Below are 17,340 nucleotides of genomic sequence, written 5' to 3'. Positions count from 1 at the left end.
CAGTGAGAAGTCATTTTTTTTCACATGGATTTTTAGTATACCATTGAATAATTACTGAATACATAAGCTTAAACAACAAAATATTGTTTATTTTTGTTCAACCAAGTCCAGCAGACCAGTACAATTTTTGCCATTAAGTGTGTAGCAATAGCATATTTAGAAATATAGTAGCCTACATTTCAGAAATTCAGGTAACGTTAGCCTATGGTAGGTAGACCTTCTGTAAACGTTTTTTTTTAAGTAAAACACAATACTTTCAAGTACTTTCAGAACATTGGAAACCCTTACTATTCCATCCACGGGGCCAACCAAAGCGGTCTCGTCGGCTTCTTCGTCCATGTTCACTTCACTGTGGTTTGTTGTTGTCTGAAGTCATGAACGCTAGTTGGTGCTCCAGTATAATCGGTCCGCCGAAACTCATCTAGTGAGAAACGTTCCGCGGTGCAAAAATAAGTGCGATTAAAATGCGTTAAAAAAAATGTATGCGTTATTTTTTGTGTAATTAATTAATCTTAATTAATGCGTTAAAGTCCCGGCCCTAATATATAACAGTGTTCTAGTGGTTTTCGGATATTTTAATCTAAAAATCGTACATATTGTGCCTTTTAATAAAGCATAAGAAAAGCATCTGATCATAGCGATGTGGATATGTTTGTTTGCACACGCTCTGCAATTCGGCACTCTAGTGAAGTCACGTCAAGCAGCTTTACCGTATTAAACATGAAAAACCGTGTCAGTGTCTCGTTTCATCTGAAGTAGAAACTTCATTTTCTGCTATAAAGGAGTTCTCCAGTTCATGTTTCACTCGCGGACGTCTGACCTCGACGGACTCAACAGGAGAAATGAAAAAGAGGCGATTTCCACGTGAAAGAAGGCGGAGCCTCCGCGCACACCCACCTATTACATAATCGCCACGGACCAATGATAGTACAATGTTGTTTACCAGCCAAAGCAAACTTTTCCTAGCCTAGGAATCTAGACGCACCCTAGCGGCAGCAAATATAATTTGCAGCCAGGGCGTCTAGCAACTCTCCTTTGGCTTGTGAGCTGGAAAAACCAAACTCTAGTCAGGCCAATCACATTGTGTATAGAGTCGGTGGGCGGGCTTAACATAATGACGGCAGAGTTGTGATGGTTCCGCGTGCTGCTTGTAAACAAAGAAGCTGGCGAACAGCGGTTTTTCGAGTCGGCTTTGGCCACGACTCTGGAAGACTTGGAGTTAAGCTTTTCTTTGAGAAAAGAACAAAGAACTGCACTGAAGTCATTCTTAAGAAAAGAGTTCGGAGTCGACCGGATACAGCGAAAGTTTAATCTAACAACTAGCTCCGCTTCACCTTCTTCGTTGCTCTGGTTGGTTGTAGCGCTATCCTATCACGTGCAGAGGGAATTTGAAAGACAACCGTTTATCCCGCCCCTCAGATCGAGCCCTGCCAATGGTGTGTTCCCAGACCCAACATCTTGATGTGGGTCTGACTTGTCAGGCTAAACTTTTCCGGAACTCCCAAAACGAACTTCAATCCGGCCTGATTTTGTTCGAAATGACGTTACACCAGTTCGTTCTTTGATTTCGCTTGAAGTCGGGGCCTTTAGTCTAATTCCTGTCTGTGAAACCAGGCCTTAAAGTTTAAATGGTTGGAAATGTTTAATACATAATCCATTATGCTGTTGAAATGTGAAAGTTTGAAATAATTATAAATGGCATTTTGTAGGATGGTACAGAGGATTCGTCACGAAGAATCCAAATGTAAAGGTGAGAGCAATCCTACGTCGCTGTTGACACAGTAACAATGTGCAAAATTTAAATGATTTCTTTATTTCTGTCTGTTCTTTTTGATTTATCTGTGTATTTTTTCCTCTGCTTTGAATCTCAGCACATTTATATACAGATGGTAGTGCATGTTTGTTTACTATTGTGTGTTTTACATGCAGTGATCGGCTCATTAAATAACTTTCTGTGGTTTTTCCCCCCAGGGAATATTCCCAAGCTCCTATATTCACCTCAAGAATGCCCACGTCAAGAACAAAGGGTATGAGTCTTACAAAAAAACATACATACTGTAAATAGTGGCAATAGTGACAATTAAGCCACACTTATGATAATACAAAAATGTAAATGATAATTGTTATTGCATTTATTTGAAAGAAAGACAGTTTAGAATCTATTAAAGTAAGGGATAATGGGTTCGATCCCAGGAATTGGTGACCCATGAACTGGACGGCTAATGAAATCTCACCTTTGACCTGCCACCAGTGCCCTTTAGAAAAAACTACCACTCCTACCAGGGACCATCTTTATGCTTTAGATAAAATGTATTTGCAAAATGACACGTCCGCTGTATTGAAGTGACAGGAGCCTTCACTATCCCACAAGCCATTGCTAATGTATTTGCGGACATGTCCTCATGAGTCAGTGTTAGTCCTCAGGGTCATGTGAGGTCACTGCTCTCTATGGACTTGTGCAGATGAGTATGTGTGTTTGTGTGTCTTGCGCTGCAGGCAGTTTGAGACCGTCATACCCACTGAGGACTCGGTCATTACAGAGATAACTATGACCTTGAGAGACTGGGGCACCATGTGGAAGCAGCTCTACATGGTAAATATCACCCTTTGTGTTACACTGAACAAATTGAGTTGATTTAACTGTCAATCACGAGTGAATTTATTAATAATGTATATTTTTACGCGATTCACAAGGTCACGGGAAACCTGGAAATATGATGGAATTTTTCAATTGTGGGTTCCAGACCTGGAAAAATCGTGGAAATTATTGGAAGATTTTTTAACTTATCCTGGAATTACAAATGACTTGTGAATTTATCAGTTAAAAACAGTATTTGTCTGGGAACCCTGTATTTTCCAAAACTGTATTTTGCATTATTTCTACAAAAATATTAAGGAGCACAACTGTTTTCAACATTTATAATAATAAGAAATGCGTCTTGAGCACCAAATCAACAAATCTGAAGAATCATGTGACACACTCTTCATCACGGCACCTGTTAGTGGGTGGGATATACTAGGCAGCAAGTGAGCATTTTGTCCTCAAAGTTGATGTGTTAGAAGCAGGAAAAATAAGGATTTGAGCGAGTTTGACAAGGGCCAAATTGTGATGGCTAGACGACTGGGTCAGAGCATCTCCAAAACTGCAGGTCTTGTGGGGTGTTTCCAGTCTGCAGTGGTCAGTATCTATCAAAAGTGCTCCAAGGAAGGAACAGTAGTGAACCGGCGACAGGATCGGCCAAGGCTTATTGATGCACATGGGGAGCAAAGACTAGCTCATGTGGTCCGATCAAACAGACAAACTATTGTAGCTTAAAATGCTCAAGAAGTTATTGCTGGTTCTGACCGCAGTTTGTTGCGTATGGGCTGCATAGCCATAAAAAAAAAAGGTAAACCGTTTCTCTGTCACCCACTCGCGCTCTTTCCGTCTCTCGCAGAGAAATGAAGGGGATCTCTTTCACAGACTGTGGCATGTGATGAACGAGATATTGGAGCTACGACAGCAGGTTCTAGTGGGTCACCTCACACATGACCGCTTGAGTGACATCAAACAGCACATCACGGCACGGCTGGACTGGGGCAATGAGTGAGTTATACCCTTAGATGCACCTCAAGAGCTCAAATACAAATACAAATTCTGTCATTATCATGATGGTATTCGTATCGACTACTGAAATGTTGGGTATTGTGACAAGTTTAATGCATAATCATTCAGTTTGATTCATTTATGCCATTAGAGTTTTGCTTTCCTGTTGTCGCCACATTGTGTTGTTTTTTTTCAGTGATTGCAAATATATTGTGCATTACACATAAAAACAGTGGGTGGGACGCAGTGGCGGGGACGGGCCATGATGAACTGCCGGCAAATGCTGGGCAATCTGTCAGCCATGTGCTCGAATGCTTATATGCTGTTTTTCTCAAAAAAATAAGTCGCAGATGGTAGTAATGAGTGGGACGTGTTACGTATGATTTTTTTGTCTCTCAGTATATTTCATTTCAATGAAACGGATTATTCTCACATTTGATTCATGCTTTGGGAAAGTTACTGCAGATTGTTTACTTGGAAAAACTGCAGAAATTACTTGGGTTATTGTCGTAAATAGGGCCCTATGGAAACGCAGACAGAATCACGGAATAGTCCCGTCCAAAATGGTACATGAAATCACAGACATCAAGTGATAAGAATTGTAACACAAATGTTGTTTAGACAACTCAACCCGTCCAAATAGGGCTATATACACTCTCACAGATCTTAATGATGACCTGTCCAAATAAAATTAATTCTTCAGATTTAATTTGATTACATTTTAAAAGATTCATTAAATGGTGGTGTCATTAATACCATTTTTGATAATACATTTGTATTAAATCATAAAACACACAATCCAGAAAATTGCAGTAAATTATTACATTTTATGAATTCACTTGATTAGAATAAATATTGATTTAATAGCAGTTTCACAAATTTTCTGCGGTTATGGCACGTTTGACTGCTTTTCTCAGCCAATAGTAATTAATTGCAATTAATTATTAGATCAATTAAATATCATATAATTTAATTAATATTTTATATAGAAAACTATCAATATTATATATGTAGTAATACAATATAGTATAAAATATATAATATAAAAATGTGTCCATGAAATAAAATTAAAGTGTAACTAACAAATCCATTGATGAACTAAACTAAAATTAAAATTAAATCTGAAAATAGTACTGAAATAAACAAAATGGCAAATGCAAATCTTGACAGAATTTGGTAGAATAAAAATGTGTATTTCTGTGTGTGACAGGCAGCTGGGTTTGGATCTGGTCCCCAGGAGGGACTTCGGCATGGTGGACCCTGATGAGATCAGCATCACAGAGCTGTATCGGCTGGTGGGTAGTCATACATTCAAGCTCACGTACATGCATACATACACACACACACACACACACACACACACACACACACACACACACACACACACACACACACACACACACATTCCCATTACCCATGAGTCACCTCACCTCCCTCCTCTGCCGCCCATATTCTTTGCTGTGTTACTATGGCAACTGCAGCTCGACCTGACGCCAAGGCTCTCTCTTGAATGCTTCATCCTCTGTTTTAACAAAGAGACACATACACACACACACATACACACCTCCAGTCGCCTGTGCATAGGGAAATGATAGTAATTAAGAACAAGAGAGAAATGCTAAATGGCACATTAACAGGCTGTTTGCAAACTGCAGAGACACTTCACGCATGCAGTTTCCTGCCCTTATAATTTGGCATACATGCAGCATCATTGGCACAATTGGTTCGAATCTCTCAAAGCCACAACAGTGTCTGTGTACAGATTGGAAAATAATATCTGTTCCAAAACCTACTGAGCTGCCCACTGCCTACACAAGTTGCCTTCAAAGGGAGCATCCTAACTGGCATGGAATGATATCGTTTTATTTTTTTATTTTATTTTAATTTATTTATTTTTATTTAATTTTATTATTTAATTTTATTTAATTTTATTCAATTATTTAATTTTATTTAATTTTATTATTTTATTTTATAATATAAATGTTATTTTATCATTTTTAATACTATAAATTGTGTTTTTTAACTATGCTTCTCGGTATTAAATATACATAGCACATGGCAAGTTTTTATTTGATTAAGTTATTGATTACTTTATTTTATAATAAATTTTTGTGCTGTCAAACGATTAATCACGATTAATTGCATCCAAAATAAAATGTTGTGTTTTTATAAGATATGTGTGTGTACTGTATAATTATTATGTATACATAAAAACACACACAGGTATATATAATGATCGGTGTGATCGGTGATGATCGGTGTGTGTATTCAAATATACATAATAATTATACACAGTACACACACATACATAATGTAAACACAAACTGTTATTTTGGATTCGATTAATCGCGATTAATCGTGATTAATCGTTTGACAGCCCTAATTTATTTTAATATATTTGTTATTAAATATTTCAATTAAAAAAACATTTTTTATTAATTATTTAAAATTCCATAAATACTGTTCTTTTTAGTATTAAATATACATGGCACACACCATTATTTTATTATTTTGATCTATGTATTTATTTATTTATATATATATATCACAAATTTGGGGTAAAGATTTTTATTTTATTATTAATTATTTATCTCAGTATTAAAAGAATAATCTTATGATGAAATCAAATATTTTCCTCACAGATTATTGCATTATGTAATTGAATTATCCGCAAAGGAAACATGTAGTTCTGCTTTTGAATTCCGTTTGAAGAAAGTATCTTAGTAGGCTGCATTATTAAGTTAAGCCTTTGTATCGGGAGGATTCTATAATGCCTTAAAAATGCTGCCTAGCTTACACGGTTTTTAAAAGAGAGCTAGTAAGACAACTTCAATGTAGTCAGAATTCACAAAATTCTCTTTCTTTTTCTCTCAGCTGCAGCCCTGACCACACGTGTCCCAGTTTTCACTGGTCCATGGGTGGGCAGAGGTGTGGGGGTAGGGGTTAAAGGAATAAGGAAAGAAACAAAAGAGAACAAGATGTGGGTGTGGATGTACTAGACTAAGAGAGAGCGTTTACAGAGTGGATAGTAGGAAGTGAGGGCGCAAGCAAAAAAGACACCAATGTGGTGTCCCCAGGGTTAAGTGCCGTTTTGAAGGATCTTTCTGCAACATGTTCTTCAGAAGAGCAAAGGAAAGATCCAAAGCTTAAATATAAAAACAGTGCTTGTGTTCTAATGGTCTGTTTTTATTATATTTATTATGTTTGATATCTATGGTCAACAACAGACAGATTTAGTATCTTACACAAAGATATAGTATGTGCAGACGGGGTACTGTTAGATAATTAATGGAAATTTTGAGTGATCTTGTTGTTGTAAATGTCTTTGTCATTGTAATGATATTTTCTTTTAAATAGATGGAGAGACGTCATCGTAGACGCGAGGCTCCCCCGCAGGCCAGTATGCACCACCTGTTCCTTCAGATGAAGAGCATGATGAGCTCAAACCTGGGGGAGGAGTTGGAAGTCTTCTTCTCTGTCTATGACAGCAGGGAAATGCGACCAATCAGGTGCCAATTCTGATCCTAGACAACCAAGTTTTTAATTGATTTAAAGTATGATTAATTCACCCAAAAATAAAAATGGTGTGATTTAATCATGCTCACATTGTTTAAACTTGCATGAAAAACATGAAAGCGAAAGAGGTCCAATGTTGCCTTGTTTTGGACCCCATTCACATTCATTGTATGAACACAAACAGCTGAAATATTTAAATGCATAGTTGTTAAACATTTGAGTTAGTAATCATAAAGGTTGTGAGTTTGAATGCAACAAAAGTCTGTCACTATTGACTCCACCAGATCCAGCAGAAAAACAGGAAAAATTCAATCTGACCTCGATTTCATGAATTATGAATCACTGTATTCCTTCCAGCTGTCTGAAAGACGTCTCCAACCCCAACCAGTCGTCCATCAGCGTTTACCTTGAGTATATTTTCATGACGCTCTCAGACTATTGCGTTGATCGTGCCACTACTGGGAACTAGTATCTGGGATTAATTTCGACTGCGACGTCAATGCTTCTGTTTACCGCTCTACATCAGCCTGAGGGATGTTTTAGTTTCACATCCATGATGGAACTAAGGCCTTTATGTGTTTGTTGAATTTTTCATTGGTTTCTGTCTCCTTTTTTTCTCTCCCTGCTTCTCTCTCGCCACTCATGTTAGGGAGTGTACTGTTCAGGCACCCCTCCTCGTTGTAAATTATTCAGAACGAGTGACGCCCCAGGGCACTTAGTGAAAGTGAAGGAGAATCGAGGAGATATTGAGCCTCAATGGGCTTCTCCTTGTAATTACCTAGCACAAGTGTCAGAGGAAACCCACTAACGCATGCAGTTGTGGACGCACATGTACACACACTCGCCCTCTCACCAGTCTTGCTGTGATTCCTTATGCTTCATGGCGTGTCTGTGGTGAACCTGACCGTCTCTCTCTTTCTCTCTGTGCAGTGAGAGGTTCTTTGTGCGCCTCAATAAGCAAGGGCTACCTAAGTCTCCAGAGAAGACTGAGAGGCAGTGCACACTCTTTGTTGTAAGTATGGACTTTTTCTAGGTGCACCAAGGGCGTGTCCTTGGTCCATTTTGCTTGCTTTTTTTTGTTGCATTAAATCGATCTGGTGCTATTGTGGATTAAATAGTTTCCAGAGTGGAGCGCATATCCTTGACTGAACATTATTTTTTGAAAATGTGTGAGGTTTTTAATTTAATTGTGAACAAAAATGTATTTTTTTGTGTGTGTCAATCTTAGCAGGAATTTTTTAAATAAAAAAAACTATTTTAAATGTGTTTTCTCAACAATTTACATTTGCTGCCAAATTTATTTTATTTAAGAAATTATATTTTTGTGGAAAGACATTAAATCATCTTTTAAAATATTGTTGTTATTTCTTTAATTTTTTGTTTTGTCAGGTCTTTTGTTAGTTCTTTTGTTTTGTTTTGTTTATGTCAGTTCTTTAATTGTTTCTTTTTTGTTTTGTTAGCTTTTTTGTTTTGTTTTTTTGTCAGTTCTTTAGTTGGTTCTTTTTTGTTTTGTTAGCTCTTTTGTTTTTTATCAGTTCTTTAGTTGTTTCTTTTTTGTTTTGTTAGCTCTTTTGTTTTGTCAGTTCTTTTGTTAGTTCTTTTGTTTTGTTTTGTCAGTTCTTGTTAGTTGTTTTGTTTTGTTTTGTTTTGTTTTGTCAGTTATTTTGTTAGTTGTTATGTTTTGCCAGTTCTTTTGTTTTGTTTTTTGTCAGTTCTTTAGTTGTTTCTTTTTTGTTTTGTTAGCTGTTTTGTTTTGTCAGTTCTTTTGTTAGCTCTTTTTTTGTTTTGTCAGTTCTTTTGTTATTTCTTTTTTGTTTTTTGTCAGTTCTTTAGTTGGTTGTTTTGTTTTGTCAGTTATTTTGTTTTGTCTGTTCTTTTTGTTTTGTTTTGTCAGTTTTTTGTTAGCTCTATTGTTTTGTTTTGTCTGTTCTTTTGTTAGCTCTTTTGTTTTGTCAGTTCTTTTGTTAGTTATTTTGTTTTGTCAGTTCTTTTGTTAGTTGTTTTGTTTAGTTTTTTGTCAGTTCTTTAGTTGGATCTTTTTTGTTTTGTTAGATCTTTTGTTTTATTTTGTCAGTTCGTTTATTTTTTGTTTTGTTAGCTCTTTCTTTTTATTTTATCATTATTGTTTTGTTTCATTACATTGCCTTGTTTTTATTTAAACAGCCCTAATCTAGATTTTTTTCTTCAAAAATGTATTTTTTGTGTGTGAATCTGAGCAAGAATTTTTTTAAGAAAATAACTATTTTAGGTGTGTTTTCTTAACATTTACATTTGCTGCCAAATGTATATAATAAATATGGCAAGACATTTAAATCATCTGTAAAATATTGTTTTGTTTTGCTGTTTATCAGAATATTGTCATGAACACACAAATACTTAAATTCTTGTGCTCTTGTGGTTGTTTTGTTTGTTATTTTATATCTTTTTGTTCTTTTACCACTATTGTTTTGTTGCATTGCATTGCATTGTTTTTGTGTATTTAATAGCAGTAAATTACATTAAACTGACAGCCCTTATGTAGATTTTTTTCTCCAGATTTGTATTTGATCGATTAAATAGTAACTTTTAAAAAGAGTTTTAGAGAAATGTTTGGTACATGGAATCCAGTAAATGCTGCTCAATGAATCATTTGTCTTTTTTTAAGGATTTGGGAAGTAGCGATCTTCGCAAAGATGTGTATGTTGTAGCTCATATTTTTAGAATAGGTAAGAGCTGTTGGATGCATATCACTTTTCTCGTCGTGTGACCTGTCATAATGCCTTAGATTACCCTATCAAAGGAGTCATATGGGTCTCACAACTTGATAGTGCACTTCCTGAGAGATTACATCAAATTACATCAATAGTTGTGGCAGTATTATAACGGCTAAATGACAGGCCACAAGTCAAATGTGACCAAGATGGTGTCTTTGTCTGTAAACGTCACCTTTGTGTCTGTGTAGCAGTCGTCGCTACATGCATGGCCTGCATCGGTACAAAAACTGTGATGTTACAGTATAGATTAATGCTCATTTGCATGTATGTAAGTCATGTCACTGTGAACTGGGAAGTGTTTGTTGTGTAACGATTGTTATTATGTCTTATGTAATGACAAGCGTCATTATAAGTTATAAGTGTTAATAATCATTTTGCCATAAGAGCAACATAAAACTGACACGTCAGCTAGAGTTTCTAAAGTGTCACATTACGCATTATATCTTGTGACAGTGCTATGTGTTCTTTGAGGCAGAATAAGAAAACGTCTCTTTTTTATGTTGCAAAATGACATATATTTGTGTTCGCATATGTATTTATTCGCATATAAGCAGTGTGTGATCCACAATGTGTGTGTTTGCAGGGCGAATGGTCGCAGGAGAGAAGAAGAATGTGAGTAACACACAGTACAAACGTCCATACGGATGTGCCGTGATTAGTGTGGCAGACCTGTTAACAGCTGACTTCAAGGACGATCACTTGCTAAAGATCTACTCGTGAGTATCCCACCCTAACTTTTTGAAGGGACTTTATGAAGCTAATTAATGTACAATCCATTTTTTAGGACTGGGTGACATAGCAATTTTCTATATATATATTTAATTAAAAAAAAATAATAATAATAATAATAAAAAAAATATATATATATATATATATTTCACCCTATTGACAATTTGCAACTGCATATTTATGTGTGTATTTGCTCTGAAATGTTTGAAATATTAAGGGCTTAAAATGTTTATATATACTGTATTTAGATTAAACCACTTTTTAGGCAATCACATTAAAACATTTTTATCTAAGAACTAAATTACAGTAAAATAATTTTTTTGCCTACATATATTTTTATTAAAAATAGTTTTGAATTGATTCATTCAATAACAATGAATCGATTTAATCAATTTATAATTGATTAAATAAATTGAACATACCATTTCTAGCCGATTTACAACTAGAAACGATGCACCAATTCAGATTTTTTTCGTACTGTAAATTATAACTTATATTATTTGTATTTATAAGTTTTATTTATATTTAATTTTTGTTATTCGAATGAAAGTTTGAATTGATTTACTTATTAAAAGAATGAACTGATTCTTATCAAGTTCTTATCACCGTTCTTTACTCGTTTTAGGTTTTTGTTTTGCTTTTGATGTGAAATGGCTTTAACTCTATTTTTATGTGAAAGTCATGGGGAAAAAAGTGCAATATAATCATTGCTGTGTTCCCAATTTTCCTTCATTTCATAATGCCAGGAAAATTATATTCAAATATATCACACAGCCCTCATTATAAGTGGTTGAAATACACTTGTGGTGCATTATATTCACAGATGTAACACCGAGAGTGAGTGGTACCAAATCCATGACAGTATTATCAGGAAGGTCAGCTCACGATACAGCCATATTGGCTCAAATACAGGTAAGATCCTCACAATCCCAATTTATTAGTAATATACATTGCTAAGGACTTCATTTGGACCACTTTAAAGGCGAGTTTCTCAATATTTCGATTTTTTTGCTCCCTCAGATTCCAGATTTTCAAATAGTTGTATCTCGGCCAAATATTGCCCTATCCTAACAAACCATACATCAACCTTATTTATTCAGCTTTCAGATGATGTATAAATCTCAATTTTAAAAAATTTACCCAAATGACTGGTTTATTGGTCCAGGGTCACATATATAAATTAACAATGTTTACTCTTTGTCCATGTTATTTGGCACATTTATTTGTCAGACTTTTGACAAATCCAGGGTTTTCTATAGATTATACTTCAGCATTTTTGTATCCCCGCCCACAGACAGTCGGATCGACAGAGGATTATTAACAGAACATTTATTGTATGTAGCACTGAAAATTGTATCGTACTATGTCTACTTCAGTTTTTCCCCTCTATTTGGCCTAAAACACTGTCCATGGTCATCCAGTTTGAAATGTTGACCACAAATATGGAGATTTTTCCGTCGCTTTGTTCTCTCTATATTTAAGATCACTGGAAACCGAAACAAACTGATTTCCACTACTCTTTGAATTCTTGCACCTGGGAACAATACAAGTCGACACCATCATGACTAAAAGTTTGCTAAGTAGTATTTCCTACTAAAGCAAGGAGGTATTTGACTCTGGTCAAGAGTATCCATAGCAGACTGGTGGGAGTGGCCTTGGACAGCAACATGCCCAGTGCATTATGGGTGTTGAAGTTTTCCAACCTATTTAGCAAAAGGGAAGACACCAGTTAAAAAAGTTTGAAAGCTCATTTTCCCACACTTTCCTTTTTTTGTTTCATTCCAAGCCTGTATGACATTCTTAAAAAAGGAGAAATTTCAAAATGATAGTCTGTTCCTCACATTTTTCATACAACTTCATAAGACTCACAGAATTTCCACTTTTTTAGGTAAACTGACCCTTTTAAAGAACATTTTGTCTGTCGTAGCAACAGCATTTTTCTGAACCAAGTGATCCATTTAATTGAAGTATTCAAATCGTACCAAATCATGCTGCAGAATTTCTTTTCTTCTTGCTCTTAAGATATAAATAGCAGAACTCTTTACAGAGAAATGCTGGGTTCTCTCCTAGCAACAGGTTCTGAGCAGCAGAAGAAGCCTGCAGTCAAAGTATACGCCAATATGTATTCAACAGAGAGACCGAGCAGAGCTGTTATTCAGCCGCATTTGTTTTTTATGACGTCTGTATGACTCAAAGAGCTGCAGTTTTAAAGCGTGTTGCTACAGTATGTGTTAGCTACGATGTTTGTTTGGAAATTGTTTACTAGCCCAGGTCAAAAGAGTCTCTATGATATTCTGATCTTTAGATATGGCTCAAGCTTCTACTTCAATGATAATATATTAAATTTTTTCTGTAGTTTTATCGTTCACCAGTTAAAAAAATCATTAAGGTCAGCCAGTGTGAAATCAGAGGACCTATTATGCTTTTTTATATTTTCAGCTTTCTTTAGTGTGTAATGTTACTGTTTGAGCATGAAAAAGGTCTGCAAAGTTACAAAGCACAAAGTCACTCCAAAGGTAGTATCACAGAACACGGTTTCTGAACTCCCTGAAACGTCTCGATTGTCTAGAGTTTTCTTCTGGAAAGGAACATGTCACATAAAAATTCCTGCCCAAGTCATAAGCAAAATAGGCAAGGCCTGGTTGATTTGCATTAGTAGTGTTGAAGCTTGCAGTTGTGGTAACATGTTTGAAGCAGTTGGCCAATCACAACACACTGGTATAACAGACCAATCGGAGCACATTGCACTTTTCAGAAGGATTCATAGAGACCGTAACTAAATGTGTTACTGACAGACTGGGAAGAGAGGTGCTGCAACAATGTAATATGTGAAATATAATGTTGTTGTTTTTTTATATTCAAGCATAAAATACTATTAGACCCCAAAAACAAAATCAAGAAAGAAGCAGGTTGGTGCACTGATTCATATTTTGTTCATACTGTATATTATGTGACTTAAGCTGAGGTCTGTAAAATATGTCATGTCAATTATAGCTTATAAATTATAATTTGTATATTGTGTAAATTATATTCTTGTAAATGATAACTCATTTATTTTCAATTTAATTTAATTTTGTATACTATATTCATAATAACTATAATTAGTTTTGTTTTGTTTTGCTTTTTGTTCTCTTTTTAACAATGATGACTACCTAAGACAATCTTGTGACTGTATTTATCTGAAAATCTGGTCTAGCTTTAGATCTACAGACACTTTTATTTTGGGAGACCCACCTTCCAATGATTGACTTAAGTCTAGTTTAGATTAGTTTAACATGGAGAGGTGGGGTAAAGGAATTATTACCAGAGCTTTGTGATTTAAGTCCGGACCGAATGTGCCATATCAGTATTAATTGCGACTTTTACCTTCTGTAAAAAGGTCCAGAAAAATTACTTCAGGTAATACTAATCTGGAGCGAATAGACTCGCTGTAAATATGTACGTGAATATTTCGTCATTTCCTGTTTAAAAGTAGTTTTCCGTGGTTTTTCAAGTATGAAGGCGCAAAAGCTGTTTTAGCCGTTGGGACAATTCAGTGGCAAACCTCAAGTGCTTTCTGCTTACCATTCAGATAAAAAAAGTCTAAATCAATTTTCAGAGGTACAAATCTTCTATTAGCTTTAAGTAAGCATCTATTACCATCAGAATTTAATTAATAAATCGTTTGGCTGGACCTAACTGTTATATATATATATTATATGTGTTTGCACACATGATATCAGGAAGCAATTTAATACGCACATGGCGACAGGGAGGTGGCGGCGGTGCGTAAATCGAGTTACCCCTCCCACTTCTGCTAGTTTTACTGAGATTTCTTATCCTGTGTGAATTGGCAATTAATAATACAGACGTCCTGTGGTAAAATTACATTACTCCATCTACACTTGTAAAAAATAATCCCGTCCGATTAGGGCTTTATAGATGTCTCAGCACATTGAATAACATGATAAGGTGGGAATTCCACACTTCCACACAGACCTGTAATTCATTTAGCTAGATCTGAAGCTGATCTCAATCAGCTGGTAAATGCGATCCAGTCATCTGCAGTAATTCAGTTACACTAAATGAGTGTCTTTTTAACCGATGACCATTAGTAGCTATTAATGAGTCACACACACATCGGTTATCAGTGTGAACTAGAACGTCATATCGATCGCGTGCACCGAGAGCAGTTGACCCTTTTCATGTCATTGTTGTCACTTGAGATGATTTGATGAGCAAATCGCCAGTGCTTCTAGCTAATCGCTTGGATAAAAGCCAAATTACTGTTATTGATTTTATTGCTGGGTTAAAATACTAACAGGACAAAAAAGGAACAACAATGTTCGTTTTAGGTGTAAATAGGCAAACAGAAGTAAGACTAAGTGGGGGTCTCTGAGTGCATTGTGTTGTGTTGTTGATGCCATGTTTTGTGGAGGTGGTGGAGTAGTAGTTATGCAATCTTGGTGTGCATCATCTCGCAAGTGGTTTCAAAATGAATGGACTGCTGGTGATTTCACTCGTGTGGGCAGCTTACTCTGAATACATTACGAAACCATAATGAAGCCATGATGCTTCCAGAGCTTATAAACCCATCAAACCTCATCTATGCAACCCAAAACTGAAAAAAATTACCCAGAATGCACTAGTAATATCTGTTGTTTGTGAAGTATGAGACCGTTTTCCTGCAGAAGAGCCCGAGGAAGACCTCAGAGACTGAGATAGTCAAAAAAGCCGATCAAGCAGGAAGAAGATTATGCAGTTTCACTCAATCTAAACCACAGGCCGTGTCCCTCAGCAAATGAACAGCAGGGTTACACTTGAGATGAAAGTCATTCAGACAAATGAAGGAATGGGAATGGGCGAAAATTTCCATCTGTAAGAACTCAACTTCTAGCTCGGCTTTGTGATTAAATTACTCAAAAAACAAAAAAACCCAAAGTGTTTCTTCAAAGAGAGTTGTGACTTTAAAGTGTAAATCTAGTGCACGGATGTCAGAATCATTGGCTTTCATCAGTAGTATAAATGAGGGAGGGAGAGAAATGCTTGTCATTAAGTGTGGTGGAACACTAGCCTGACGTCGTCATACTCAGATTCTAGTCAGAATATGAGTCTGATACTGCTCCATTGGGCTGTGATTATTGGGGTGTGTTTCAACCAAACCAGGAAAGAAAATGCCTTTGCACTCAATTGGATAGACCTGCAACCAATTAGAGCAACGGAGTAAGTGACGTATGTTGAGCGACAGATAGTTGTAAACAGAACTCAACTGCACACACACCGGAAGAAGTAGAAGAAGAAGATGAGTGTAAAAGCTCTTTGCCGGTGTTGTAAAAAATAATTTAAGGATACAACACAATTATAATTTTTGAGAGAAATAGTAAAGTAGAATGCATATACGAACAAGTTCTCCGTTTAGGGTTAGAACGAATTCAACCCAAGCGCTCTTTGGTGACGTGGATGATTACGTTACTGTTGATCATCTGTCCATTATCGTATAAAGGCCACCCTGACAATGTGATTGGTCTGAACAGCTCTGGTTCGAGCACAGTTGCTCCACAACGGATCAAATCCAGACCGAACTTCCCGACCTCAAATGTTCTTTATTGTCCTTCAGTGGTTTTGCTTGTTAACAGTATGTGTTCATCACTAATGGTAAATCATCATTCAATTAATCACTTAATTATCTCATTACCTTTAACACTGCTTCAGAGTTTTTTTAACACTCTTGAGTGTGGACTCTCATAAACTCTTTGGAGTGTTAATTTAACACTGGGGTTTTTGCTGTGTACTGATGTGTGTGCTGTTGTTTCCCCATGAAAAATTTAAGTTAAAGGGATAGTTCACCCACAAATTTAAATTCTTTCATCATTTACTCACCCTCATGTTGTTCCAAACCTGTATGAGTTTATTTCTTCAGTTGAACACAAAAGACGATATTTTGAAGAAAGTTGGTAACCAGACAGTTGACGGTAGCCATTGACTTCCATTGTATTTTTTTTTTCCTACTATGGAAGTCAATGGTTACAGTCAACTGTCTGGTTACCAACATTCTGAAAGAACAGATGAAAGAATACAGGTTTGGAACAACTAAAAACATAAATGACGACAATTTTTTATTTTTGGGTGAACTATCCCCAAATTGACCCGTGAGGGAAGGATTTGTTACTTTTTTAAATTTCAACCACATAAACTCATTGAATCCGGAATATTTTTGTGTATTCGTGGTTCAAGTCCTGAGGTCTTGGTCCACTTCGATGAAAACTCAATAAAAAAAAAAAATAAAAAAAAATACAAAGCTTTTCCCCAGGGAAGAATGAAAACAGTATTCATAGGAAAATGTATTGTTGTGAGATTTGCGTTTATATTTCATAATAAAATGCTGGTTTATAAGTAGTGAAACTATTTAAACTGGACCCAATAAAGTGTGATCGAATAATACACATTCTGTTAGGATTATGTTCTAATGTTTACTAACCAGCTGTTTTTGTCCTGTCATGGACTCTCATGTTACAGTATTGTCAGATGTTACCGCAAAGGCTCATTAAAATGCGCTTGTGTTTGTTTTGTAGGCCTTAATGTCTCTCTTCAGCTCCTACACGGGGATATGGAGCAGATTCGTAAGGATTACATGCGTCTTTTCACCCGCAACGTCTCCATTACCAAGAGGCTGGGTTTCTCCGATATCATCATTCCAGGTGGGATAATCACGTTTTGTTGTCATTATGCTGCCTTTTTACATCACATTACAATTGGATTTCTGTTTTGCATTGTTAT

The 17,340-nt window shown here is 36.0% G+C and overlaps 1 protein-coding gene across 1 annotated transcript in view; it reads left to right on the top strand.

The window, feature by feature from the left end:
* The window catches only part of dock4a (dedicator of cytokinesis 4a), a 67,931-nt gene that overhangs the window by 1,293 nt on the left and 49,298 nt on the right, over positions 1-17,340 (top strand). Inside the window, exons 2-12 of the mRNA XM_079808963.1 lie at positions 1,710-1,750; positions 1,972-2,027; positions 2,497-2,593; positions 3,438-3,586; positions 4,797-4,881; positions 6,944-7,095; positions 8,033-8,114; positions 9,747-9,807; positions 10,439-10,571; positions 11,408-11,496; positions 17,136-17,261. Of these exons, the coding sequence (XP_079665089.1) occupies positions 1,710-1,750; positions 1,972-2,027; positions 2,497-2,593; positions 3,438-3,586; positions 4,797-4,881; positions 6,944-7,095; positions 8,033-8,114; positions 9,747-9,807; positions 10,439-10,571; positions 11,408-11,496; positions 17,136-17,261 (1,071 nt within the window). The remainder of the gene's footprint in view (positions 1-1,709; positions 1,751-1,971; positions 2,028-2,496; positions 2,594-3,437; positions 3,587-4,796; positions 4,882-6,943; positions 7,096-8,032; positions 8,115-9,746; positions 9,808-10,438; positions 10,572-11,407; positions 11,497-17,135; positions 17,262-17,340) is intronic.

The sequence above is a fragment of the Gobio gobio genome, assembly GCF_949357685.1.
Source record: "Gobio gobio genome assembly, chromosome: 25".
Lineage (NCBI taxonomy): Eukaryota > Metazoa > Chordata > Actinopteri > Cypriniformes > Gobionidae > Gobio > Gobio gobio.
The sequence above is the reverse complement of the archived record's forward strand: the minus strand, read 5'-3'. Positions and strand labels throughout refer to the sequence as shown.